The sequence below is a fragment of the Lampris incognitus genome, chromosome 1 (assembly GCF_029633865.1).
Source record: "Lampris incognitus isolate fLamInc1 chromosome 1, fLamInc1.hap2, whole genome shotgun sequence".
Classification (NCBI taxonomy): domain Eukaryota; kingdom Metazoa; phylum Chordata; class Actinopteri; order Lampriformes; family Lampridae; genus Lampris; species Lampris incognitus.
The window spans coordinates 5036188-5062106 of NC_079211.1; the positions used below are offsets into that span (position 1 = coordinate 5036188).

At 45.9% G+C, this 25919-nt stretch overlaps 2 protein-coding genes across 2 annotated transcripts in view; both read right to left on the reverse strand.

Annotated features, from left to right (window-relative positions):
• The window catches only part of b4galt7 (xylosylprotein beta 1,4-galactosyltransferase, polypeptide 7 (galactosyltransferase I)), a 34746-nt gene extending 21640 nt beyond the window's left edge, over window positions 1-13106 (reverse strand). The window contains exon 1 of the mRNA XM_056288996.1: window positions 13054-13106. Within this exon, the coding sequence (XP_056144971.1) occupies window positions 13054-13106 (53 nt within the window). The remainder of the gene's footprint in view (window positions 1-13053) is intronic.
• Window positions 13107-16021: 2915 nt separating this feature from the next.
• tmed9 (transmembrane p24 trafficking protein 9) lies at window positions 16022-24755 on the reverse strand. Its single transcript, XM_056289018.1, has 5 exons — window positions 24604-24755; window positions 21259-21359; window positions 18634-18759; window positions 18222-18368; window positions 16022-17874 (listed from the first exon to the last, which is right to left on the reverse strand). Exons 1-5 carry the CDS (start codon window positions 24749-24751, stop codon window positions 17725-17727), a joined length of 672 nt encoding a protein of 223 aa, XP_056144993.1. The 5' UTR covers window positions 24752-24755; the 3' UTR covers window positions 16022-17724.
• Window positions 24756-25919: the final 1164 nt, after the last annotated feature.

A 25919-nucleotide genomic window follows, 5' to 3' on the forward strand; every position in this document is an offset into this window, starting at 1 on the left:
AAGAAGCTATTTAAGTAGCAGGCATCAGTTTGTAATGATAATAGGCGAACATAAACCATCATGCATGGATATTACTTGTGGTGTACCCCAGGGGTCGGTTTTAGGTCCAAAACTGTTCATTCTGTACTTAAATGATATATGCAAGGTATCAAAAATATTGACATTTGTTCTATTTGCTGAGGACATAAATATATTTTATTCTGGTGAGAATTTACAGCAGCTTTTGGGGGTGACCACAATAGAAATGGAAAAATTAAAACGGTCTCTCTACTACTACTTTCGGCTGCTCCCGTTAGGGATCGCCACAGCGGATCATCCGTTTCCATTTCTTCCAGTCTTCTGTGTCTTCCTCTGTCACACCAGCCACCTGCATTTCTTCCGTCACCACATCCATAAACCTCCTCTTTGGCCTTCCTCTCTTCCTCTTTCCTGGCAGCTCCATATTCAGTATCCTTCTCCCAATATACCCAGCATCTCTCCTCCACACATGTCCAAGCCATCTCAATCTTGCCTCTCTTGCTTTGTCTCCAAACCGTCCAACCTGAGCTGTCCCTCTAATATAATCGTTCCTAATCCTGTCCTTCTTCGTTACTCCCAGTGAAAATCTTAGCATCTTCAACTCTGCCACCTCCAGCTCCACCTCCTGTCTTTTCGTCAGTGCCACTGTCTCCAAACCATATAACATAGCTGGTCTCAAAACCATCTTGTAAACCTTCCCTTTAACTCTTGCTGGTACCCTTCTGTCACAAATCACTCCTGACACTCTTCTCCACCCACTCCACCCTGCCTGCACTCTCTTCTTCACCTCTCTTCTGCACTCCCAGTTACTTTGGACAGTTGACCCCAAGTATTTAAACTCAAATGCCTTTGTCACCTCCACTCTTTGCATCCTGACCATTCCACTGTCCTCCCTCTCATTCACGCACAGGTATTCCGTCTTACTCCTACTGGCTTTCATTCCTCTTCTCTCCAGTGCATACCTCCACCTCTCCAGGCTCTCCTCAACCTGCACCCTACTCTCGCTACAGATCACAATGTCATCCGCGAACATCATAGTCCATGGAGACTCCTGCCTGATCTTGTCTGTCAACCTGTCCATCACCATTGCAAACAAGAAAGGGTTCAGAGCCGATCCTTGATGTAATCCCACCTCCACCTTGAACCCATCTGTAATTCCAACCACACACCTCACCATTGTCACACTTCCCTCATACATATCCTGCACAACTCCTACATACTTCTCTGCAACTCCCGACTTCCTCATACAATACCACACCTCCTCTCTCGGCACCCTGTCGTATGCTTTCTCTAAATCTACAAAGACACAATGCAACTCTTTCTGGCCTTCTCTATACTTCTCAATCAACATTCTCAGGGCAAACATCGCATCTGTGGTACTCTTTCGTGGCATGAAACCATACTGCTGCTCGCTGATCATCACCTCTCCTCTTAACCTAGCTTCTATTACGCTTTCCCAAATCTTCATGCTGTGGCTGATCAACTTTATACCCCTGTAGTTGTTACAGTTCTGCACATCGCCCTTGTTCTTGAAAATCGGTACCAGTATGCTTCTTCTCCACTCCTCAGGCATCCTCTCACTTTCCAAGATTGTGTTAAACAGTCTAGTTAAAAACTCCACTGCCATCTCTCCTAAACATCTCCATGCCTCCACAGGTATGTCATCAGGACCAACTGCCTGTCCACTCTTCATCCTCTTCATAGCTGCCCTCACTTCCCCCTTGTTAATCCATGGAACTTCCTGATTCACTATCCCTACATCATCCAACCTTCTCTCTCTCTCATTTTCTTCATTCATCAACCCCTCAAAGTACTCCTTCCACCTTCTTAGCACACTCTCCTCACTTGTCAGCGCATTTACATCGCTATCCTTGATTGCCCCAACTTGGCTCACATCCTTTGCAGCTCGGTCCCTCTGTCTAGCCAATCGGTGGAAAGATTAAAATGGTGGTTTGACAAAAACAAATTATCCTTAAATCTGGACAAAAAAAAGTTCATTTTGTTTGGAAATCACTTAATAAACACCAAAGTAAAAGTAGTGATAGACAATTTCTAACTAGAACAAGTACATGAAAATAAATTTCTAGGTGTGATACTAGACCACAAAATCTGCTGGAAACCTCACATAACATACATATGTGTGAGCAAAATTGGCATGGAGCATTGCAGTCATGAGAAAAGCAAGTCACATTCATCCATCAATACATTATCTAAGCCACTTATCCTTATTGGGGTCACGGGATGCTGGAGCTGATCCCAGCAGTCATTGGGTGGCAGGCGGGGAGACACCCTGGACAGGCCGCCAGGCCACCACAGGGCTGACACATTCACACCTAAAGACAATTTAGTACAGCCGAGTCACTTGACCTACATGTCTTTGGACTGTGGGAGGAAACCGGAGCACCTGGAGGAAACCCACGCAGACACGGGGAGAATATGCAAACTCCATACAGAGGACGACCTGGGACGACCCCCAAGGTTGGACAACCCCAGGGTTCGAACCCAAGTCACATTCTGGATCATAAATCATTGCACATTCTGTACTGTTCATTTATTTTACCATATGTAGCCTTCCTACAAGAAACTCATCTTGTAAAAAACAATCACGCTGTTTACCTTAAAAGAGGATGGGTTGGTCAAGTATTTCATTCACGAGTCAATGCTAAAGCCAGAGGAACAGCAATCCTCATACATAAAGATATCCCACTCCAAGTGAAAGAGGTAATTAGTAATCCAAACGGGAGATTTGTTATTGTCTCCGGGCAACTGTTCACCAGTCTTGTTATTTTGGTCAATGTTTATGCCCCAAACCGTGACGATCCTAATTTTTTCAACAAGCTATTCTCTATTACACCTGGGCATAATGATTATAATTTGATACTGGGAGGTGACTTTAACTGTATTCTCAACTCCATTTTGGATAGATCGTCAAGCCGAGCTCAGCCTCCCTCCAAGTCTGCTCAGGTTATCCATGATTACATCACTCAGAATGGTCTTTCAGACATCTGGAGATTTAAGTTCCCTGACGAAAAAGTTTTTTCTTTCTTCTCTAAGGTCCACCATACATTGACTACTTTCTTCTTGATAATAGACTACTGGGGAATGTAAGCTCCTGCTCATATCACAGTATTATCATTTCAGATCATGGTGCCATTTCATTTTGTTTAGCTCTACCTAACTGCCTCAGGCCCTCTCGTTGCTGGAGACTCAACCCTCTCCTATTAGCTGATGAACAATGCATACACTTTGTCTCTTCTCAAATTATCTTCTTCTTCTTTTTCTTGCAACTGTTTCCTCAGAAACATCCCATTCAACCTTATGGGAGGCACTCAAGGACTATCTTTATGGGCAGATAATTTAATACTCTAGATAATATCTCTAGATACATTGCTGACATTGATAGATATTACTCTCCCTCCCCTACTCCAACCCTTTTCAAAGAAAGACTGCGTCTGCAGACAGAATATGACTTACTTTCTACAGACAGGGCAGTACATCTACTCACAAAAGCTCGGTACAACACTTATGTATCGGGTGACTAGAACAGCAAGCATGTCAAGCTGCTTCTTCTCGCTTAATCACCAGGGTTTGCAGTGAAGCAGGAGAAATGGTAATGGACCAGATAGAAATCAACAAACTTTTTAAGCAATATTACAGTAAGTTATTGTCCACAACTTGACTCCTTCCTGGAGAACCTAACCTTCCCCTCAGTCTCGGCCCTACAAAACCACTCACTGGGTGGTGAGATTTCTGAGACAGAAATTCTAGAAGATACTAAATCCTTACAAAACAATAAGACACCTAGACCAGATAGCTTCACCTCTGAATTTTACAAAAAATTTGCTTCCGACTTGTCCCCCCTGCTTCAAGCCATGTGTAATGAATCTCTGTCAGTGGGGTGCCTTCCACAAACCCTATGACAAGCGTTGATAACACTTCTGCCAAAAAGGGATAAAGACCCATTTCAGTCTGCTTCATACCATCCGAGTCCCTTATTAAATGTAGATTATAAAATACTAGCTAAAATTCTAGCAGCTAGATTAGAAAAGATTTTGCCTCCGATTATATCTCCAGACCAAACGGGTTTCATTCTAAATAGGCATTCCTGCTCAAATTTGAGAAAATGACTTAATATTATATACTCCCCTCCGAGCCGCTCCCCTGAAATGGTTGTATCACTGGATGCTGAAAAAGCGTCCGATCGGATTGAATGGCAACGTTTGTTTTCAACCCTAACTAAATTTGGATTTGACGATACCTTCACTTGTATTATTAACCTGGTTTGAATAGTACAAATGAGCGACAAGCAAACCATGCCAAGGGCTTGGTACTTAATCACTGAAGATGAAGGAAACATTGGACCGGCAGATATGAAAGGAGGAAAGAAAGAAGAAGAAAAAAAAAACGAAAAAAAAATGAGGAGGATTGAGAGTGAAGGTTGAAGGATGGCAGGGGTTAATTACCTCTAACGGCTTCTTAATACTCCTAACCGCCATTGTAAGGCGCCTAACTTACACTTGAACTCTGTTTTACAAAGTTTACTAATGTGAAACAAAGGAAATGACAAATTTATCTACTTTTGCATTAACTCTATAGAACGACATAAAGAATTGTAGATAGGTACTTTTGTATCAACGACTGAATTAAAGTGAATACAGCGAGATATCAGCAAAATGAAAGTATCACCGCGAGAGAAAAGAATAAAATAAATAGTTTTAGTTAACCTTTCAACTATCTTAAAGGTAAATTAGTGCTACTACATAGGGAAGACCGAGAAAAGGTGTCATAATCCAACAGAACGTTGACCTCATGTAACCGTTTATTTTCTTGCCCGGTGCGGGATTCGATACGAGGATGTACTGCACCACAAGGCGACATCACTAACCGCTCGGCTAGAGGGTCAAACCCGTTAGTTAGGGACTAACGTGTCTTATTAGTAGTTTACAGTCGTCACCCTCCCCGGAAGCGCGGCCTCGCGCTTTGTTATTCCCGCACTCCGAAGAGACTTCTGAGGATCTGCACACTTCCGGATCCCACCGCTGCCACCAATGTAACCGGTTATTTTCTTGCCCGGTGCGGGATTCGATACGGGGTGTACTGCACCACAAGGCGACGTCACTAACCGCTCGGCTAAAGGGTCAGACCCGTTAGCTAGCTAGGGGGCTAACGTGTCTTATTAGTAGTTTACACTCACATCGAAATGTCCGCGATAAACACAAGCAGGGATTCACATGACTCCGTGACTGAAGCTTGCCTTATGGTTGTGAATTTAAAATCATGACTTAACAGCTATATACAAACACACAACCTGCCAACAAAAAAAAAATCATACGAGAAATGGGAAAGAGTAAAGCGTCCAGTCAGCTTCCACTGAGGCTACTCGCCACGGCGGCGGGATGGATAGCTGGTTGCTCCGGAAGCACCGGGGTTGTGTGTGGCGGGCGAGTCTGAAGAAACCAAGACGCTTCCGTGGGAAAAACAAAAACCAATTTCTCTCCATTCTTGTCGGTGACCTGGAGGCTGGCAGGGGGAAACATCCTGTATGTAAAGCCCGCATTTCTCATCTGACACTTGACGGTCGAGTACGCGGCTCTTTTCTCCGAGACCCCCGAAAAGTGAGGGATCCCGCCTCCCTCGCCATCTTCAGGGTGTGCTCCTTCGTCTGGTAATGGCGGATCCGCGCGATGAATGGACGTGGGGAATGGTTCCGTTTCCTCCGTCGAGTGGGTACTCTGTGAGCCCGGTCCACAATTAGAGGGGTGGGGATAACGCCAGCACCAAAGACTTCTTTAAAGCTACGTTCAGACCAAAGGCGGCGCGAATTTTTTTGGGCGGCGCGAATGCGTGCAAAGTCAATGGGAGGAGGCGAATGGGCGGGAATAATTCGCGGCGAAATTACGCGCGGCGCGAATTGGGCGAATCGAGCGACGAACGTGCCTCCGCGGGAGTTCAAAAATGTCCAACTCGGGCGAAGATTTCGCCAGGCGACAGCCAATCACCTTCAAGTAGGGTTAGAACCCGCCTTCATGTTGGGAAAGAAGACACGCCCCCTACCCGGAATCCCGGTGAAATTCGCCAAGCTGGGCATGTCTCCGGTTTACGCTATGAACCCAAACAGAACGCCGACGCCGGTTTGGGCGGCGCAAGTTGGTATAAAGCAGAGCCACCGCAACTGATCTCTGTCGCTCATCCATGAGGATCACAAGTAAACACAAACTGCTGGTGTGTGGTAATTGTTGTGTGCGGTCTAGCAAACTTGCTAGCAGCGTCGGTGTAACTAGACTGCTTGTTGTGACGTCAACACAGCGAATTCGCGTTCTGTTCGAACACGCCTGGCGGAGCTGGCGGCCAAACTCTGGCGAACAAAGCGGCGCCACCTCTCTCGCCGCCTTTGGTCTGAACGTAGCATCAGACATACTTTAAAAAAAGAAAGAGGTGGGTTGTGAGCCTTCAACTTTCTCTGGTATGCCCGTTATACGAATGTTGTTGCGCCTCGATGTGTTTCCCAAGCCGTCCAAACGGAATTTGAGCGCTTCGTTTCCTTTGTTCCGGGCTTCACTGGAGGATTCCAGGGAAACAAGTCTTGGTTGCATGTCACTGAGCGTCAGTTTCCCGATCAGCAGAGGATTTGGACAGTTGGTTTGGATACAACACGTTCTTCCATGGCCTCCAGCAGCTTCTCCGTGTCCATTAAGGTTAGCGGCGAGTTGCTAGCTTCCACCGCGCTAGTTTGGCTAGTTTGTGCGTCGTCATCACGGTTAACTTCGTCTTTATCGTCCTTTGCCTGTTGGTTATGCTTTTTGTTTGGTTTCCCCATCTTCGATAGTCTTTCGCAAAGATTTGCAGAAAGTAGTAGTGGAAGCAAGAGTGCGTTTCAACAGAATCTAGCCAGGATTTCAACAGAGCTCTCCCCGTTTGTAATCTACTCCACCATTACTCAAACCGGAAGTCGAGGCCACGTGTCCTTTTGACCACACAGACGTGGAGTCATTTATTTCCTCCAACTAACTTCAGGTGAACGGTTCACAGTAGTAAATCAAAACTTCAGCTTCGTGTCTACCCACAATCCCCCTTGCTAACCCCCAAACCCACTGTCTTAAAGGGACCGTCTCTGGTCCACATGGTAAATATGTAACCTGCAAGTAGGTCGCTACAGTGTAACGTGTAAACATTCAGTGGGTTTAAGCCTTTTAAAAAATCACAATAAAACCCAGTTTTGGTTACATTTCTGACAAAAGTGGCTGTGTACTGTTGGTGTTGGCGATTAAGCCTTTTTAGAAAAATTAACAACAAATCAAATTTCAAAACCAAAGCATGTAGGATATGGAAAATAGTAGATTTATCTTCTTATGAGGCAATGGGACCAGTGCCTCAAAAAAAATAAAATAATGGGATTTATTTTTTATAGATGGTGCCTGAGGGTCGAGGGTCATCTTCACATGACGTCTCGTGACAAAGCATCAGATCGTTTTCCATGTCAGAAGCATGGCGCCGTTTTCTCTAAAGCTTCCTGTCAATCAATTTGAAATAGGCAATAAAACTGGTCTTGACTGCGTGATTGGGAAAAAAGATAAGAAAAATGGTGTGTGTGGGGGGGGGGCTGTGATGGCCTGGCAGCCTGACCAGGGTGTCTCCCTGCCTGCCGCCCAATGACCGCTGGGATAGGCTCCAGCATCCCTGCGACCCTGAGAGCAGAATAAGTGGTTCAGATAATGGATCAGATAATGGATATCTTAACTACTGCGCCAGTAATGAGAGACGACATCAATGAATCACACAACGCAGATGGAAACGTGCGGCAGCAGCCGTTTAGTTAAAAAAGGAAGAAGAACCGAGACTGCAACGCAGACAGACCGGAAGGGAGGCTTGGTAACTATAGCAACCACAACCAATACTGGCGTCACCCCTTTTTTTCCAAAAGAAAGACCCCCCCCCTACACACAGTACAACAATAACACCACAGAACACCAGGCAACATCACAGCTCAGGCTATATAACGAGACCTGTAAGGTAAGACAAAACATTATCACCAGTACACACAAACAACTGGCCTAAAGTTCAATGTCCTCTAAATGCCGCGGCAAGCGCCGGCGACGCTCCGAGCATCGAGATGCAGCATCAGGTGCAAGAGCAGGCACACACTCGCCAGGGGAGCTCCCCCCCAGGCTCGACTTCGACGGGAGGAACTGTCTCATCCCCCAGCCTCATATCGTTATCACAAGGCAGGCAAGGTGCAGGTGGGGGCTCGGCAATGGCTGGCGGTATGTCAGGGCAGTGCGGGGCAGGGTTGTCCAAGTCCTCATCAGACGCGAAATCGTCCGCGAGGGGTTCAGAGGCCGTAGAGGGACCTTCCACTTTGTAGCAGTCACCCAGCCTGACCCTGTAGGAGGTGCAACGGAGTTGAGACCCCGTGAACTTCTGGATATTGCACCATGAACCATCCACGCTCGTGACGAGGTACCTGTCACGGGCCTTTGACTTATTCCGCTCACCATACCGGTACACCAGTTCACCAGGTCGAATGGCGGCAGGCACGGCCACACGACCAGAGGGCACCTTTGACTTCATGCTGTACGGACAGTTGGTGACACGCTCCGAGTGTTGTTTCAAGATGAGGTCCTGGTTGACCACAGGCAACTGCCTATGGGAGAACTGGTCACGCTGAAGCAGCATTTCACGGGCAGACAATCCACGCGACCTAACACGACTGTTCAGGTTGGCCGTAACGACAGAGAGTAACAGGGGAGTAACAGTCCTACAGTTAGGCTCGAGACAAAGACTCTCCCCCTGAATCTCTTGAACAGCCTTCTCCGCCACTGGGTTCTTATTGACATTCTTGGCGTTGCCCACCTCAACAACTAGTCTGTGCATAACGAGGGGCCCATCCGCTGCCAATGCAGCAAAACCAGGGGAAGGGTCAGTCCTGATCACAGCAAAGGGGCCGTCGAGAGGGCACACACCCACACATAAGCGGGTTAAAGCATCCCTGAGAGTGTCTCTGTGCTCGTCGTCGATGAGACTCCGTCTGAGGTCAGAGCACTCTGCCTGTATGGCAAGCCAGGCCGACCTGTTGGTGAAGGGAAGAGGTAGGACAGGTCCCATGTTCACCCTGGCCTGGAACGGACCCACAGCGCCGTTATATCCTTCAAAGTGGGGATCAAACACTACATCAAACTCTCTATGCAGGGCGCGGAACTCATCTCTGATGTCAGCAGGCATGATGTTATCTGGGTCCAGAGCGACAAGGTCAGAGGACAAGGCTGACATGGTCGTCGGGGCCGGTTTGGGGGGGGATCAGCTGGCACGGCGGCGTCACTGAGTGACAGGACATATGTGGCGCAGACACGGCATAGGTGGTGGCTTTTCTGGACCAGCCGCGGCTCGCCAGTGAGATTTGGGACACCGATCTTCCCGGACACACCCTGTAGCATAGCTGGGGCAGGCCACTGCTGTGTGTCAGACTGGTCACATGAGACATCGACGTGTGGTTCAACAGCCAGCTCACTGTCCACATTGCACAGCTCAGGAGGCAGCTCAAGCTCGGTGTACTCCCCTGGCCACACAGTAGATTTATCTGGAGCGCAGAGCGCAGCATGCCTGTCCATCGGTGTTTGGAGGGTGCTGTAGCGGTATATATCCTCGCCCAAGCAGATTTGGTGTTTGGCTGGTCTGACGGAGACGTCATTCTTTTCCATAAAGGGAATTCCAGCCAGGATGTCAGATTCGAGATTCTCAACGACGAGGCCCACAAAATAGAGGTCATGGCCATCTCTCTGGAAGTGTGCCCGTGTCTCTCCCAATACTTTCACAAGGGACGAGCCATCTGCTTGGAATGCGGACTGCGTACTTCCTGTGATGGTGACGCCCAGCCTGGTCGCGCATGAGGCCCTCATCGTGTTGCCTGTTGCCCCACTATCAACAGTGAGACGCACAGGGCAGTGTCCATGGAAGGCATCGAGGTAAGGGGACTGTTTGATGTCTGTGAATGTTCTCATTCATCTAGGTCATGGTTATCCAAAGGAGTTGAATCAAGTGCAACTGGACTTGGTATATATCCGTGAAGACGTTTCGCCTCTAATCCAAGAGGCTTCCTCAGTTCGTGCCTTTCTGACTAGACCAAGCTAGTCTGACTGGCTGGCTATGAGACCCAGTATTTATCCTCTAGGAGTCGTTGTCAGAGCTATTGATATGCGTGGCTCTTTGTGATCAGATGTTTTGCGACGGGCGTTGGTAAACATCTGATCACAAAGAGCCACGCATATCAATAGCTCTGACAACGACCCATAGAGGATAAATACTGAGTCTCATCACCAGCCAGTCAGACTAGCTTGGTCTAGTCAGAAAGGCACGAACTGAGGAAGCCTCTTGGATGAGAGGCGAAACGTCTTCACGGATATATACCAAGTCCAGTTGCACTTGATTCAACTCCTTTGGGGACTGTTTGATAAGTACACGTTTTGCACCACTAGATGGCGCTGGCTCCCCACTAACGCACTCCTCTACCTCATCATCAGTCTCGACCTGCTCTCCCAAAACCTGGCGCGACTTTGCCATGTACATTTTATCTTGGGGGGGCAGAAAGGAACATTTGCTGAGGAAGTGATTATCAGGCCTGCCGGCACATTTACAAAGGGGACATGACCTCCTTGTCCGGACAGGGATGGATTGCTTTGACTTGGGGAGTTCAGACACAGCCCCGGTGCACTGAAAGCCATAATGCAGACGAATAGCTTTCCATATGCTGTCAATAGATGCGGAGTTCCTGACTATGCTGTGACGAGAGATTACAGGACAATAATTGGCTACCTGTCCCAACATTAGCTCTAACATGGCTACCTTCTGTTCTTTATTGCGACGTCGGGGCGCGGGAATATCTTCACCGTCATCTGTGAATCCCTGGACAGGGGACGTTTTAGACTTCTTCTCCCACTCCACGCCATCGAGCAGGAAGGGGGCAAACCCGGCATCGAGCGACAGTATATAAAGCAGGTTCTGACGCCAGTTGTCAAAAGAGTTCACCGTCTCGGTCTTTGTTAAATACCACTGCTTCGGTGCTCTGTGTGTCGCCATGTTGCCCACTTAGCTAGCACAACTGTGTCTGAGCTAGCCCAGCTGCGTCTGGTGGTAGCCGTAACTACCCTGTGATTCCCCTGGAAGGGCTACCGCGATTAGTTCGGTAAATATCAGTCCTCGGGACGTACGTCTGGTAAGCGCTGCCACCACGCCAGTAATGAGAGACGACACCAATGAATCACACAACGCAGATGGAAACGTGCGGCAGCAGCCATTTAGTTAAAACCGGAAGAACAATAGAGACAGCCACGCAAGCAGACCGGAAGGGAGGCTTGGTAACTGTAGCAACCACAACCAATACAGGCGCTGTGTGGAGGAATGGGGTAACACATACAAAACCAACCTACCACCATTATGTATACTACAAAAAATAATAAGGATCGTTAACAATGTAGGATATCGCCAACACACTAACAAGCTTTTTTTAAAAGTCAAGTTTCTTGAAGTTCAGGGATTTAATAGAATTTAACACACCAGAAATAATGTTTAAAGCAAGAAACAATCTGCCACCAAGTAAAATACAAAAAAAAATCTCAGATAGAGGAGGGGAATATAATTTGTGAGGGAAATCAAACTTCAAGAAATGATGTGTTGGAACAACTTTGAAGAGCATGGGCATTTCAATCTGTGGGGTAAACCAGTGGAACAGTCTGAGCATGGAACTCAAACAACGTACAAATATTACGCAGTTCAAGAAGTACAAAGGACCGATTATCAAGAGATATAGGGACGATGGATCTCCAGACATTCCTAATTACATTTCCCGTTATATGTCACCGAGTAGACATCTGGGTTTGTCATATACTGCTTTGTTATGTATCTTTTTCTTTTGCCCATAGTTTTGAGAGAGAGAGAGAGAGAGAGAGAGAGAGAGAGAGAGAGAGAGAGAGAGAGAGAGAGAGAGAGAGAGAGAGAGAGTGTGTGTGTTGGCCCCCGCCGCCCAGTGACTGCTGGGATAGGCTCCAGCATCCCTGCGACTCTGGGAGCAGGATAAGCGGTTCGGATGATGGATGGATGGATGAATTAATTAAGAGTAGGTGAGAAGGGGTAGGGAAAAATAAGTGTATACTTCCTCCTACTCCTTTTCCAACACGTAACAAATAAGCTGATGGAGAATTGTTCCCCGAGTCGTACGTGTGGATTTGTTGATCACTTCAGATTATTGGCAATATATGATCTGTATGTTATATCCTATCCAAAGGAATTGAAGAGGCGAAACGTCTTCACGGATATATACCAAGTCCAGCTGCACTTGATTCAATTCCTTTGGATAACCATGACCTGGATGAACGAGAACATTCACAGACACGTTATATCCTGTGTACATGTTCGAAATAAATCATCATTCATTCATTCAGTCACGTTCCTAAGACAAAACAGAAGGACAGTTTTACCGTAGGACGATTAGGGGGTAACACACGTTTCTTGTGTAGGACGTCTATTTTCTAGTTAAGCAGCTTGTGCGGCGCGTTCACGTTGGGGGCAGTGGATGTTCAGCGGGCGGCGTTTTTCGGCACAACACCTGGTAGTTGGTCTGACCGACCAGCCACCATCAGTGTAAACCATTTAGAGGTCGTTACCGACGGTCCATTTCGTTCGTCGCATGCGTCACACTGCCGGTGGTCTTATCTTAACATGCTTCCCAGCCACAACGACACACTCGCAGCTTCTCACAGAACAACGTGAAGCACACGAGACGACGAGCCGTTACTCACTCCGCAGGCCCGGACTCCTCTGGACGAGCCCCCTTGCACGGCTGGCTTCTTGCGAGCCTCAAGACATTTTGTTATTTCAATAGGATGAAGCAAGGACATGCTTGAATTTCTGTTGCTATATCCCCCCCCCCGACCCCCCCACCCCACTATGGACGAAATCTAGGCTGCCGAGAATGACAACCCCGAGCTTTACTGGCTAAAAGTTGGGACTGACCGCAGCGCCAGTGTGCTGGACATTTCAGCTTACCTTCTCTCCTCTTTGAAATAGAGGACTGGCTTTCTCCTCGACGAATACATCATTTTCCCCCCCCAGATGTACAAACGTGTAGGGCTGAGGTATAAACTACTTCATCGTGACAGTGAGGAATGGTGTCGATTCAAAGTTTCTTCACTCCTCCATCCTCTTTCTCTCGTCTGGGATTTGGAGCCCCTCTCATCTCGTTGTTAGAGAGCAGCGGGCAGCGTGTCGTCCATGAGCCCTGGTTGTAATGAGCAGCACGATAATCTAGCACACCGAGGGTCCAGCCATGCTCCGTAGTTTCGGCCGAGCCGGGGATTCGGTGAAGGCGCTGCGGAGCTGCGCTGGAGCACTGCGGTCCTCTTACTGTACACGTAGCACGGCGGCGCTACCGCCCCACGTTAAAACCCTCCGTTCGCTCTCGGAGGACGGCATCCCGGATACCGCGGGGTACCGTGGCCGCGGTTAGCAAAAGCACACAACTAGGAGACAAGAGACGGACCATAACGATTTGTCACCATAGTTTCACGCTCCAAAAAAAAAAACAGAAAGCGAGCGTAATGCGGTCCGCCGCTTTTATCGCTCCTGGTGGAAACGAGGACCAGCGGTAAGGTTCCTAGTAGCGGCGGCAGCGGCGCCGCTAGTCGGGCCGCCTCGGTGGGCATCCACGCCTACGTTGAACTTGAAAATAAATATAAGAATAAATACGTTTCTGTTTTCTGGCAGTTTCGGTTTCCCGTTTGGAGTTGTGTGTACATTGTTGTTATGTTGATTCCCCTGTGTGTAGTTTTTGCATTAAAAAAAAATCCACCCCGACATTGGTGATGACGTCACCAGAGCTTGAGGAGGATATTCTGGGTTGCGCTTTCTGCTCGCCCGTCGTACCGTTCCCGTTTGAATATCTAGTCCTGGGTGCAAGGCAATTCTATGCGCAAGTAGTGCAAATAATTTAACAGCGGGTTTCTTTCTACAAACCTGTTCACACGTTGCTGGCTGACGAACGAAAAATGCTTTTGCGGAGGAAAGTTTTTCAACCCCTATCTAGAAATACGTGTCAGGGGCAGCACTTCTATCATTTCATCTTCCCCCAGGATTTTCACAATGTGTGTGGGTGTGTGTGTGTTAGTGTAGATAGCGGGACCGAAAACTAAAGCATTTATGATCCTAATTCTTTTTGGAGGTGGTAGGTATTGTCTCAGAGAGTATGGGGAAAATCCCAGAAAATGAAGATTATGCATAATTAGGCATAAATATGCAAAATATGCATTTTTCTAAAAATGGCTAAAAACCACTTTTTTCAGCATTTCAGATGATTCCGAGCATTTGGGGGGCGGGAGTTGGAGTGGGGGGGGGGGGGTTAGGGGCAGGGGGAAGGCGGTTAGCTGGCAGGATGAAGAGGAGGGAGATTTAGACGGGTGGAGAACCAAACCGCTACATTGTAGCGGGGTTCTTCTAGTCTACTCCTATATTTTCGGAATGTGTGTGTGTGTGGTGTTAGTGTGTGTGTGTGCGTGTGTTAGTGTAGACAGCGGGACCGAAAACTAAAGCACTGATGATCCTAATTCTTTTTGGAGGTGGTAGGTATTGTCTCAGAGAGTAAGGGAAAAATCCCAGAAAATTAAAATTATGCATAATTATGCATAAATATGCAAAATATGCATTTTTCTGAAAATGGCTAAAAACCACTTTTCTTGGCATTTCAGATGATTCTGAGCATCTTTGATTGTTTCACCTATATACAAAATTTTTCCTGGTACTTGGAAATGTTTTGGCATTATGCAAAATATGCATTTTTTTGCAAAAATGCACTTATGATCCTAATTTTTTTTGGAGGTGGTAGGTATTGTTCCAGATAGGACCAAAAAAATAGCAGAAAATTAAAATAATTATGCATAATTATGCAAAATATGCATTTTCTAAAAATGGCTAAAACCCACTTTTCTCGGCATTTCAGATGATTCCGAGCATTTGGGGGGAGGGAGTTGGAGTGGGGAGGGGGGGTTTAGGGGCAGGGGGAAGGCGGTTAGCTGGCAGGATGAAGAGGAGGGAGCTTTAGACGGGTGGAGAACCAAACCGCTACATTGTAGCGGGGTTCTTCTAGTACATATATATCATGAATGAATGAATGAACATAGACGGACAGCACTTATGTTATGGTGCAGCGCTTATCTCTGTCGCCTCACAGCCAGAAGGTCCTGGGTTCGAACCCCGGGGTTGTCAAACCTTGGGGGTCGTCCCGGGTCGTCCTCTGTGTGGAGTTTGCATGTTCTCCCCGTGTCTGCGGTGGGTTCTCTCCAGGTGCTCCGGTTTCCCCCACCACCAAAAAAAAACATGCATGTTAGAGTTGCACATTTCCTTTGGTGTCATTACTGATATTGATGCATTACACTCCACAATAAGTACCGAGCCAGTGATGAGGAAATGTGTGTTTACGTTTTTTACAAGATGTGAAAAGCTTCTTATGAGACAGTCATAAAAAAAAGGAGTTTATACTCCTGTCTGTGCCCCTGAGATGGCACAGATGGCAATGGCAGAAGAAGTGGAGCTGGTCCCCGGGCGCAGCATGAGGGCAGCAGCAGCAGCTCACTGCGCCTACCTACACAGATCACAGCTAGGGTGGGTTCATTTGCAGTAACTGCATTTCCCCAAGGGGACTAATGAAGGAAACTTGAATCAGGTGTGTAACCGCTTGGTTGAAACAAAGACCTGCATCCACACCAGCCCTCTCTGGATCACACTGCCTATCCCTGCTTTAAATAATGAACACCTAGCCAGAACAACTGAACACCGACTTCTGTCCTTGTTTATGAATAGTCTTTGCCAAAAAGGGATTTCTTTTTAACTCTTTCATGGATTTTGATAGAACAGTACAGAAGGCCCTTCTGTTGGAGTTGCAGAATGATACTGCAAAGCATGAATACCTCAAACACTGTAAGGACATGAGTGGATAATTAAATGAAACATTCAGACAGATAAACCAAATGTGACAAAACTTTATTCTGAGTGCAATTCCAAACAGATTTCATATGTACAGAATCCCTCCTACCTAAAGCCTTCACCAACTGATTTCACTTCCTAACCAGGAATACACTTTTAAAACACTCCTTCCGTCTACCCCAAAACAAACAGTGGACAGTTTCTCATCATAACAAACAAAAAGCTCTGAGGGAAAACAGGACAAAATAACAATGTAAGAATAAACCCAAGTCCCAGCTTTTCATTTTCTATACCTAAAATTAACCATGTGAATTAAGATAGCCACACAGATCAGCAAAAACTAATTTCTCTACATGTAAAGTATCTTCTTTCAAGCCCTTGTGAGATGAAACAGAAGTATGATAGACATAGCATCATGATTCGCTGGCCAATGTCCTAGGAAACTGATTTTGGCTTGAGGTTTCTCCTAGGAGAAGAAACCATTTACAACGTCTGAACTCGGCAGCAACTAAAGGCTTCATGACGGAGGGAACACCCTAAAGGACAGAACATTAAACACTGTAGTGTCATCATGTCTGAAAACCTGCACCTTCATCCACACAAGTTTGTGGAATCGGGGTTCTCGTTCAGCTGAGGTTTTGTGGAACAACATTTGTGAAGAGAACAGTAGAAACCGTCAAAATACTTCCAAGACCTGCAGGTCATGCAGTGCTGAGGCGCATCACAAAATAAACATTTCACTGATCCAGCTTAGTTTAATAAATGTACACTTGGTTCAACACAGTTTCTTATCGAGTGTAGAGGCTGACGGAGCAACATGGTCCAAACTGACAGCTGTTTAAATACTCTCATCTGCACCCACTGAACAACTTGCGTATAAATCGTACAATCATGATTCATATCATTTAATAAGTCATGGCTTTTCATTTACAACTGCAGAACGACTTCCCTCTCTGACGAGGTTAATATTCCGTTTTAGAAAATAAGCAGGATCATTTTGTCCCCAAATAAATCACAATAACTGTGTTGACAATAATTCAGTATCATCGTGTCATTCATAAATGTGCAGCCCTCAGTCAAAGGTCAAGGAACCAACCTAATGCACCTGCTGAAACACGTCTGTTGAAGGAAACTGACTTGTTCCTTCCCCGTGCCTGGCTCAAAGTAACATGTGACATCTCTTGCGGCCAGTAACATTTTGTTTAGTCATTTAACACGAGTAGCGAAAAAAGGAAACGGTCACATCAGTTTGAAAACGCACACTCGAAACTTCGAAGCACGTTGGCCTGGCAGATCACTTTAAATCTATTTTTATGAAGTCAGCCTACAACTTCAGGACAAATTCAGACAGAGAGTAGTTTTGATCCACTGAGAAAGCAACTCGTGCGTCTCACTCTTTTGAGGATGAAAATGAGTCCAAATTAAATAAAGCCATTTACTGGTCAAAGTAAAAATTATAGTTGAAAATAAATAGAATATTTATGTTGCCACTCTATATATGTATGGGGGGATGTCACAAACATGGTGGTAAAATAATAGTACAACCAATAATCTGATTCACTGTCATTCAAAATCACCTCTCCGTGTCCCGTCGCCTCACCAGTCGACAAGTTTGTCCTTCCAGCAACAGCATCCATTTGTATTCAAACTGCTGCTTATCTTTACTGCATCCAATAAACAGACACACAAAAACAGACACACGCACACGCACAAACACAAACACCAGTTCTCCACCAGGGGACACTACACAAGCTTCTTGGCCTCAAAGAAGCTCTTAAGGTGCCTCATCTGCCAGAAACCGATGGCAACCAGGATGAGAGTCTGAACGATGGACCACCACAGGACTCTCTGGTTGGTGCTCTCACTGGTTTGCCTGAAGCGCTCCTCCCGGTACTACACACAAAGACAAGGTCAAATGAAGTCAAAACAGTCTTCACCTTGCCTCACGCATCTCATTCCCAAAGACTGAGGTACAATCTCTCTCTTTCTCTCTCTCTCCCTCATTCCCGTTTGTGCCAATCTCTCTTTCAGTCCAGTGGTTCTCAATCAGGTCCTCAGGGACCCCCAGCACTGCCAGTTTTGTATGCTACCAGGTAGTTGATTACATTCATCTGTTGTGGACCGGGGGTTCCTGAGGACTGGATTGAGAACCACTGTTTCAGACTCAGTCAGTTTTGTTTGCCTCCCTCTCTCTTTCACACAAAAGAAACACACACACACACAGACGAGTGCTGACTGACCCTCTGGTAGTTTTGTTCTTTCTGGATCTGGTCAACCTGCTCCACCAGCTGCCGGACCCGGAGCTGCAGTTCTGTCAGTTTGTCCTTGGCAGCAATCTCAGCATAGTTGTTGGTGTGCTCCCCCACCTGGATGTCCAGGTGGACTCTCTGTGGACAAACAGGAGGAAGGGAATTAAACATCTAATCCAGCTCTAGAAGGTCCGAGATGCCTGAAGGTTGGCACACAAAAAAATCTGCCCATTTCTGACCCTCTTGCGAGTTACTTTGGATAAAAGTGCCGCTACATGAAAATGTTAATTGCAAATCCATTTTATCAGTAAACTATATTCGTTGTACGTAAAAACTTATGCTGAAGTACGATGTTAGTAGCCAGAACAATAATTTACTATTGTTTGGCTTTTGAGTTACTTACCAGCATGCCTCCAGCGAAGAGGGCGAATTTAGAGGAGTTGGAGTGCAAGCAGATCTGGTGCTCTCCTGGTGTGTGGGAGGTAAATGTAAACCTGCCTTCCGAGCCGTACTGACGGGACAGGATCACCTGCAGGAAACACCAGCATTACCCTCACGAGTCACATGACACAGCACTGCTACACATGGACACGCAGTGACCTTCGCCACTTAATGAGACTTCCCTCTTGTGGCTCCTACATTGATCTATGATGAGACAAAGCGTAGAAGCTTCTGGAATTTATCCTCTAACAAGGAAATGGCATGTGTTTACAAACACAAACAAACTCAATGGAAAACTACGCTGTGAAAGAGGGAACGAGCAATATTTCTTCCCTCTACAAACCCAACTCGGAAAAAGTTGGGAGGGTATGGAAAATTCAAAAAAAGAAAGAAAAGAGAAAGCAGTGATTTCTAAATTTACTTTGATAGATTTGTATTTCACTGCGGACAGCTTGAACAGAGGACATTTCATGTTTAGTGTGGTCCACTTCATTTCATTTGTAAATGTACATCCATTCCCTCCGTTCAGGCTTGCAACACATTCCAAAAAAAGTTGGGACAAGGTTAATTTAGGGCTAGTAATGACGTACAACAATTAAATAATGATATGATTTGGGGCGTCTGGGTAGTGTAGCAGTCTAGTCCATTGCCTACCAACACGAGGATTGCCGGTTCGAATCCCCGTATTACTTCCGGCTTGGTTGGGCGTCCCTACAGACACATTGGCCGTGTCCGCAGGTGGGAAGCCGGATGTGGGTATGTGTCCTGGTCGCTGCACTAGCGTCTCCTCTGGTCAGTCGGGGCACCTGTTCAGGGGGAGGGGGAACTGGGAGGAATAGTGTGATCCTCCCACGCACTACGTCCCCCTGGTGAAACTCCTCACTGTCAGGTGAAAAGAAGCGGCTGGTGACTCCACATGTATGGGAGGAGGCATGTGGTAGTCTGCAGCCCTCCCCGGATCAGCAGAGGGGGTGGAGCAGAGACCGGGACGGCTCGGAAAAATAAGCTAATTGGCCAAGGGCAATTGGGGAGGAAAAAAAAAAAGGGGGGGGATCCAAAAGGAAAAAAAAAAGATATGATTTGAAACAGGTGATGTCAACAGATCATGTTTTGGAACAAAAGCAGCATCAGGCAAAGGCGTGGTCCTTTAGGAGCAAAGATGGGCTGAGGATCGACACTTTGCCAACAAATGTATGAGAAAATTATTGAAATGTCTAAAAACAATGTTCCTCATAGCAAGATAAGGAGGGGTTTTGATATTTCACCCTCAATGGTGCAAAATATAATTAAAAATTCAGGGAATCTGGAGGAATTTCAGCGCATAAAGGGCGAGGTCACTAGCCTAAGCTGAATAACCGTGCTCTCTGACCCTTCAGACGGCACTGCATCAAGAACCATCATTCATCTATAAGCGATATAACCACATGGGCTCTGGATTACTTTGCCAAACCTTTGTCAAGCACTACAACATGCAGTTACATTCATAAATGCAAAAACTTTACTTTGCCAAAAGAAAGCCTGATGTTAACCGTGTCCAGAAGCGTTGTTGCCTTCTCTGGGCTCAGGGGCATCTGGCATGGACCACCACAGGGTGGAAACATGTATTGTGGTCAGACAAATCCGTATTTCGGGTCTTTTTGGGAAGAAATAGATGCCGTGTGCTCCGGACCAAAGAAGAAATGGACCGTGCAGACTGTCACCAGCAGCAAGTCCAAAAGCCAGGGTCTGTTATGGTGTGAGGTTGTGTCAGTGCCCTCAGCAAAGGTAACTTACACTTCTGTGATGGCATCATTAATGCTGAAAAGTACACAGAGGTTTCGGAGCAACGTACGCTGCCTTCAAGACGACGCCTTTTCCGGGGACGCCCATGCATATTTCAACAAGACAATGCAGAACCACATCCTGCACACATCACAAAGGCATGGCTGCGGAAGAAGAGGGTGCGGGTGCTAGACTGGCCTGCCTGCCTGCCTGCAGTCCCGACCTGTCCCCAGCCGAGAAGGTGTGGCACATTTTGTGACGCAAAATGCGACCCCGTACTGTTGCACACCTTAAGACTTATGTGCAGGAAGCATGGGACAAAATTACACCTGAAACGCTCCACCCCCAAACGTCTTTTAAGTCAAGTCAATTTTATTTGTATAGCCCAATTTCACAAATTACAAACTTGCCTCAAGTGGTGTGAAAGTGGTGTGAAGAGGAATGGCAACATTACTAAGTGGTAAATGCTTTACTGTCCCAACTAGTTTTGAAACCTGTTGCAAGAATCAAAATTGAAATAAGTGTTTATTTTGAAAAAACAATAAAATTCACGAGGTAAAACATCAAATAATAGGTTATTGCATAATTTTCGATGTCATACGGGGCAAAGATAAATTTATAACTCAGTTTTCGGTTTTAATGTTAATTTAACATACCATCCCAACTTTTTCTGATCAGGGATTGTAATTACCAGGACGTTATAAGCTGTTACGTTTCATGTTGAACTGTTGACAAAGCTTAGTCGGCACAAACATCAAGCAAGAAAGAGGGAATAAATGGAAAATGTCAGTTAATTTCCCGGGTGTTTTGTATATGCAGAATGTACCTTTTCATCAGGATCTTTGACTTCAACAAACATGCCCAGGCCCTGTGTGGCGGGCAGGTACTCCTCCCTCTGCTTGTCGTACAGCTGGGTGCGATAGTTCCCTGTAGAGAGGGAGCCAAAGACGTTAACAGGCATGGCTACGTGCTGGAGCAATGGGCGCAGCTATGTGCTGGAGTAACGGTGAAGTGAAGCACACCCAACACAATTTATTCCATTTGGGGAGTCATCAGCTCAGTAACAACCACCTGTGTACATTTGCTACCATAAGCGAGCTCACTGACATTTGCTCCCGGTAAGACAAACAGACATGATGACTGGGAGTGTACCAGTAAGTCATTCATTAACAGGGGCAATTATATCATTCATTCTTTTTCTGCAGAATATACACCAAAAACATTTTCAGAAGTGCAAAATGGGCTTGTTATGCAATTTTTTAAACACAAAAAATCCAGTTAATCACTCAGCAATATCTGCATTCCAGCTCTCTGGTTTCAGAATGAAGCAGTGATTATCGATGAACGTGGAGATTCTCAGCTTTAACTTGGAGGATGTTTTCACACATTTTAAGTGATCAGTTAGAAATGACAGCATGTTTTGTACGTACTTCCTCCATTTTAAGGTCCCATAAGTATTTGTGAAGATTAACGTCATGCACAGTAGTCACATTCAGTACTTGGTCAGATGTCCTTTGCATGCAATGACTGGCTCAAGTCCAGGATGGATAAACATTGCCAGACACTGGGCATCTTTCCTAGTTATGGTCTGCCAGATTTGTACAGCAGCTTTTTGTTCAGGGGTCGTTTGGCATACAGTCACTTCTTCAGAATGTGAAATACATGCTCAGTCGGGTTCAGATCTGGTGAGTGAATTTGCAAGTCAAGAGGTTTCCACTTTCTGGCCCTGAGAAACTGCTGGGTTGCTATGGCAGTATGTTAAGGACCATTGTCCTGTTGCATGATGAAAAAGGTGACCAGATGCCAAGGTCCAAATGCAGGACAAACAGTGATATTTTGCTGGACAATGTGGGACACATCTATAATGTTACCAAGATTAAAAGGATTTTTTTTTGTCTTAATCCCATCTGATTAACGTTACAGGATAAATTGTTATAGGCATAACCAAAGGTAATAATTAGCAGCCATCACTGATATCAGTTAGATCCAATGAGGAAATCCAAAGAAAATAAAGTAAAAAAAAAAACCCAGAATAAACAGGATAGCCCAGCAATGCCTTTTACATCCTCACTAGACTTTAGAGAGCAGAGATGTCTAAGAATAGACTTATCGAATAATAAAAGTGATTGCTTAATGTTTAAATGGAAAAATTTGTACTTTAGTTGTATTTGCTTTAAAATACAGGACATATGCGGGACGCGGGACAGTGTAAAGTGGGACACCTGGTCAGTAGTCTCTCTAATGATACCGCACCATCCAATATATTTGCAGGCACTGGTTTGTACCTGTGCAGACAGGATGTTTCTGTTCACTTCCTGGATCTTCCATCCTGGTGTAGGCATCAGTAGGAACATCATCAGTGAAGACAACTGCACCAATTTCAGTGGAAGCCACACATACCAAAGCCAGAACACTACCTCCATCATATTTAAAAAGAGAGTAGGTGATATTCTCAGGATCATTGGCAGTTCTAGGTTACCTCCACACTTTTCTCTTTCCATCCATGTCCATCTTTTTCTTGTATATCCATAGCATATTGTCCCAGAACTGTACAAGTTCTTTCATGCACTTTTGGTCTTTTAAATGAATTTTTGGGCAAAGTCTTACCTGGCCTTCCCATTCTTGACTGTTATTAGGGGTTTACACCTTATTGGTGTGCCCTCTGTAGTTCTCACAGAAAGTTGAATCAGTTGATCTGGACACAACGTTTACTGAGAGAATCGTTTCATCACTCATCCAAGTCACCAAGTGCGGATTGCGGAGTCCTGACCTGATGTGTTAACTCTCCTGTGTTGTGCCATCCTCTTGGCCAGCATCTGTTTGGTTTCCCTGATGTACAAGTTACAGCAATCCTCCCTGCACTTAACAGTGTACATTATATTGCTTTGTTTGTGCCAGTGGACCCGGTCCTAGACGCTGGCCAAAAGGATGGCACAACATAGAAGAGCTAACGCATCAGGCCAGGGCTCCACAGTCTACACCCATCTACAGGTCAGTGGCCACTTTCAAGGATGAGGATTTGCACATCCTTGATAGGGAGGCATGCTGGTTTGAATGGGGAGTCAAAGAGGCCATCTATGTGTCGAGGGAACGAAGCCCTGAGCCGAGCGGGGGCCTACAAGTACATCTATCACCATCTTACAATGTTGTGATTGCAACTATTCTCCAGTCCTCTGAACAGTACACATGGCCATTGTAACTCAGTTAATGGTCACTGCAATTTGGAAACGAAACTGATCGTTGTTTTCGGTCGTTATGCCACTGTTATGCCACTTCAGAGAGGGCAGTCATACTCACTTCGAGTAACCGCCGATGATGATGATGATGATGATGATGATACCACTGTAGTGTTTATAAGGGTGAGGATACCTGCAGTCAGTGGAGACTGAAGCGGTCACTTAGATGAACGATGACACGTTTTCTCGCAATAAACGTTGTGTCCAGATGAACCGATTCAACGTTCTGTGATTTCCTTACCTGCATTACTGAGCATGCATCAAGACCCTTTGTAGTTCTGTTTGTGTAAACCTCTCCATATAGCCCCAGAGACACGTATGGCTACAACCTGCAGGGCGGTATTCATCTGCTGGGCTGCGGTGAATGGATTTTTCCTTTACTTCGGAAACCCTTTCTGGCCATCCACTGTAGGGGTCTTCTTTGGTTTACCAAGTTATTTTCCAACGGCGTGTACTAGTGCTTTTGTTTTTCTTGATCATATCGTGCACTGCCACTTTTGGTACACCTGTTATTTTGGATCTCTGGGTGGTTTATACTCATTTTTCTCAGTAACAGCTGCACCTGTACAGGGACTTCTTTGGCCTTCGTTTTGTCAGGGACCAACAAGACTGCCAGCGCATGAGAGACACATAGCTGAGAAGGAGACGGTGGCAGCTCTCTGATGGAAACGCAGACAAGAAGCACCCGTGAAGCCAACTGTCTGAAAGGGGAACTATATACAACACGTACTATCCTTTCTAAACTGCTCACCCAAAACATTTGGAAACACCAAATCAAAACCAAGAGTCTCGACTTGTACCTAACGGCCACTGCCTCATTCCCAACCCCAGAGAGCTGTGACATACAAACCAGAGAAGCAAGAAATGTCCCAAGTTGTGTAGCCCACTAGCTAACTCGCTGAAGTTAGCCGCCACCTAACTCGCCGTGTACTCACCGATGATCATCGTCTCGTCGGGAATTTCCTCTATAAAGCATTTTTTCTCCGTCTCCCCTATGTGGAAGTACAAGGGGGACACTAAACCGTAGAAAACGTTCAAAAGTAAAACAGACAACACACATGATTGAATCTTAACGGCCGCCATCTTCCTGCCGGGCATAAACGTCTACTGCGCCTGCGCGCACTCATCAGTGCCACGTCAACTGTTGCGGTTTCTGTCCAATCGGGGCGCGAGTGGGACGTATGGGAGTTGTAGTCCTTCTGGGTTTCGGGCCAATCGGTGAGTGGAGGGACGGGTAGACATTGTGTTCCCACAGACTGGACGGGCCTCAGATCCTGATGCTGCACAGTGTACACATGGAAGGTAGTACAGAGTACACATGGAAGGAAGTACAGAGTACACATGGAAGAAAGAACAGAGTACACATGGAAGGAAGTACAGAGTACACATGGAAGGAAGTACAGAGTACACATGGAAGGAAGTACAGAGTACACATGGAAGAAAGTACAGAGTACTCATGGAAGGAAGTACAGAGTACACATGGAAGGAAGTACAGAGTACACATGGAAGAAAGTACAGAGTACACATGGAAGGAGTACAGCGTACACATGGAAGAAAGTACAGAGTACACATGGAAGGAAGTACAGAGTACACATGGAAGAAAGAACAGAGTACACATGGAAGGAAGTACAGAGTACACATGGAAGGAAGTACAGAGTACACATGGAAGGAAGTACAAAGTACACATGGAAGAAAGTACAGAGTACTCATGGAAGGAAGTACAGAGTACACATGGAAGGAAGTACAGAGTACACATGGAAGAAAGTACAGAGTACACATGGAAGGAGTACAGAGTACACATGGAAGAAAGTACAGAGTACACATGGAAGGAAGTACAGAGTACACATGGAAGAAAGTACAGAGTACACATGGAAGAAAGTACAAAGTACACATGGAAGGAAGTACAGAGTACACATGGAAGGAAGTACAGAGTACACATGGAAGAAATACAGAGTACACATGGAAGGAAGTACAGAGTACACATGGAAGAAAGTACAGAGTACACATGGAAGGAAGTACAGAGTACACATGGAAGGAAGTACAGAGTACACATGGAAGAAAGTACAGAGTACACATGGAAGAAAGTACAGAGTACACATGGAAGGAAGTACAGAGAACACATGGAAGAAAGTACAGAGTACACATGGAAGGAAGTACAGAGTACACATGAAAGAAAGTACAGAGTACACATGGAAGGAAGTACAGAGTACACATGGAAGAAAGTACAGAGTACACATGGAAGGAAGTACAG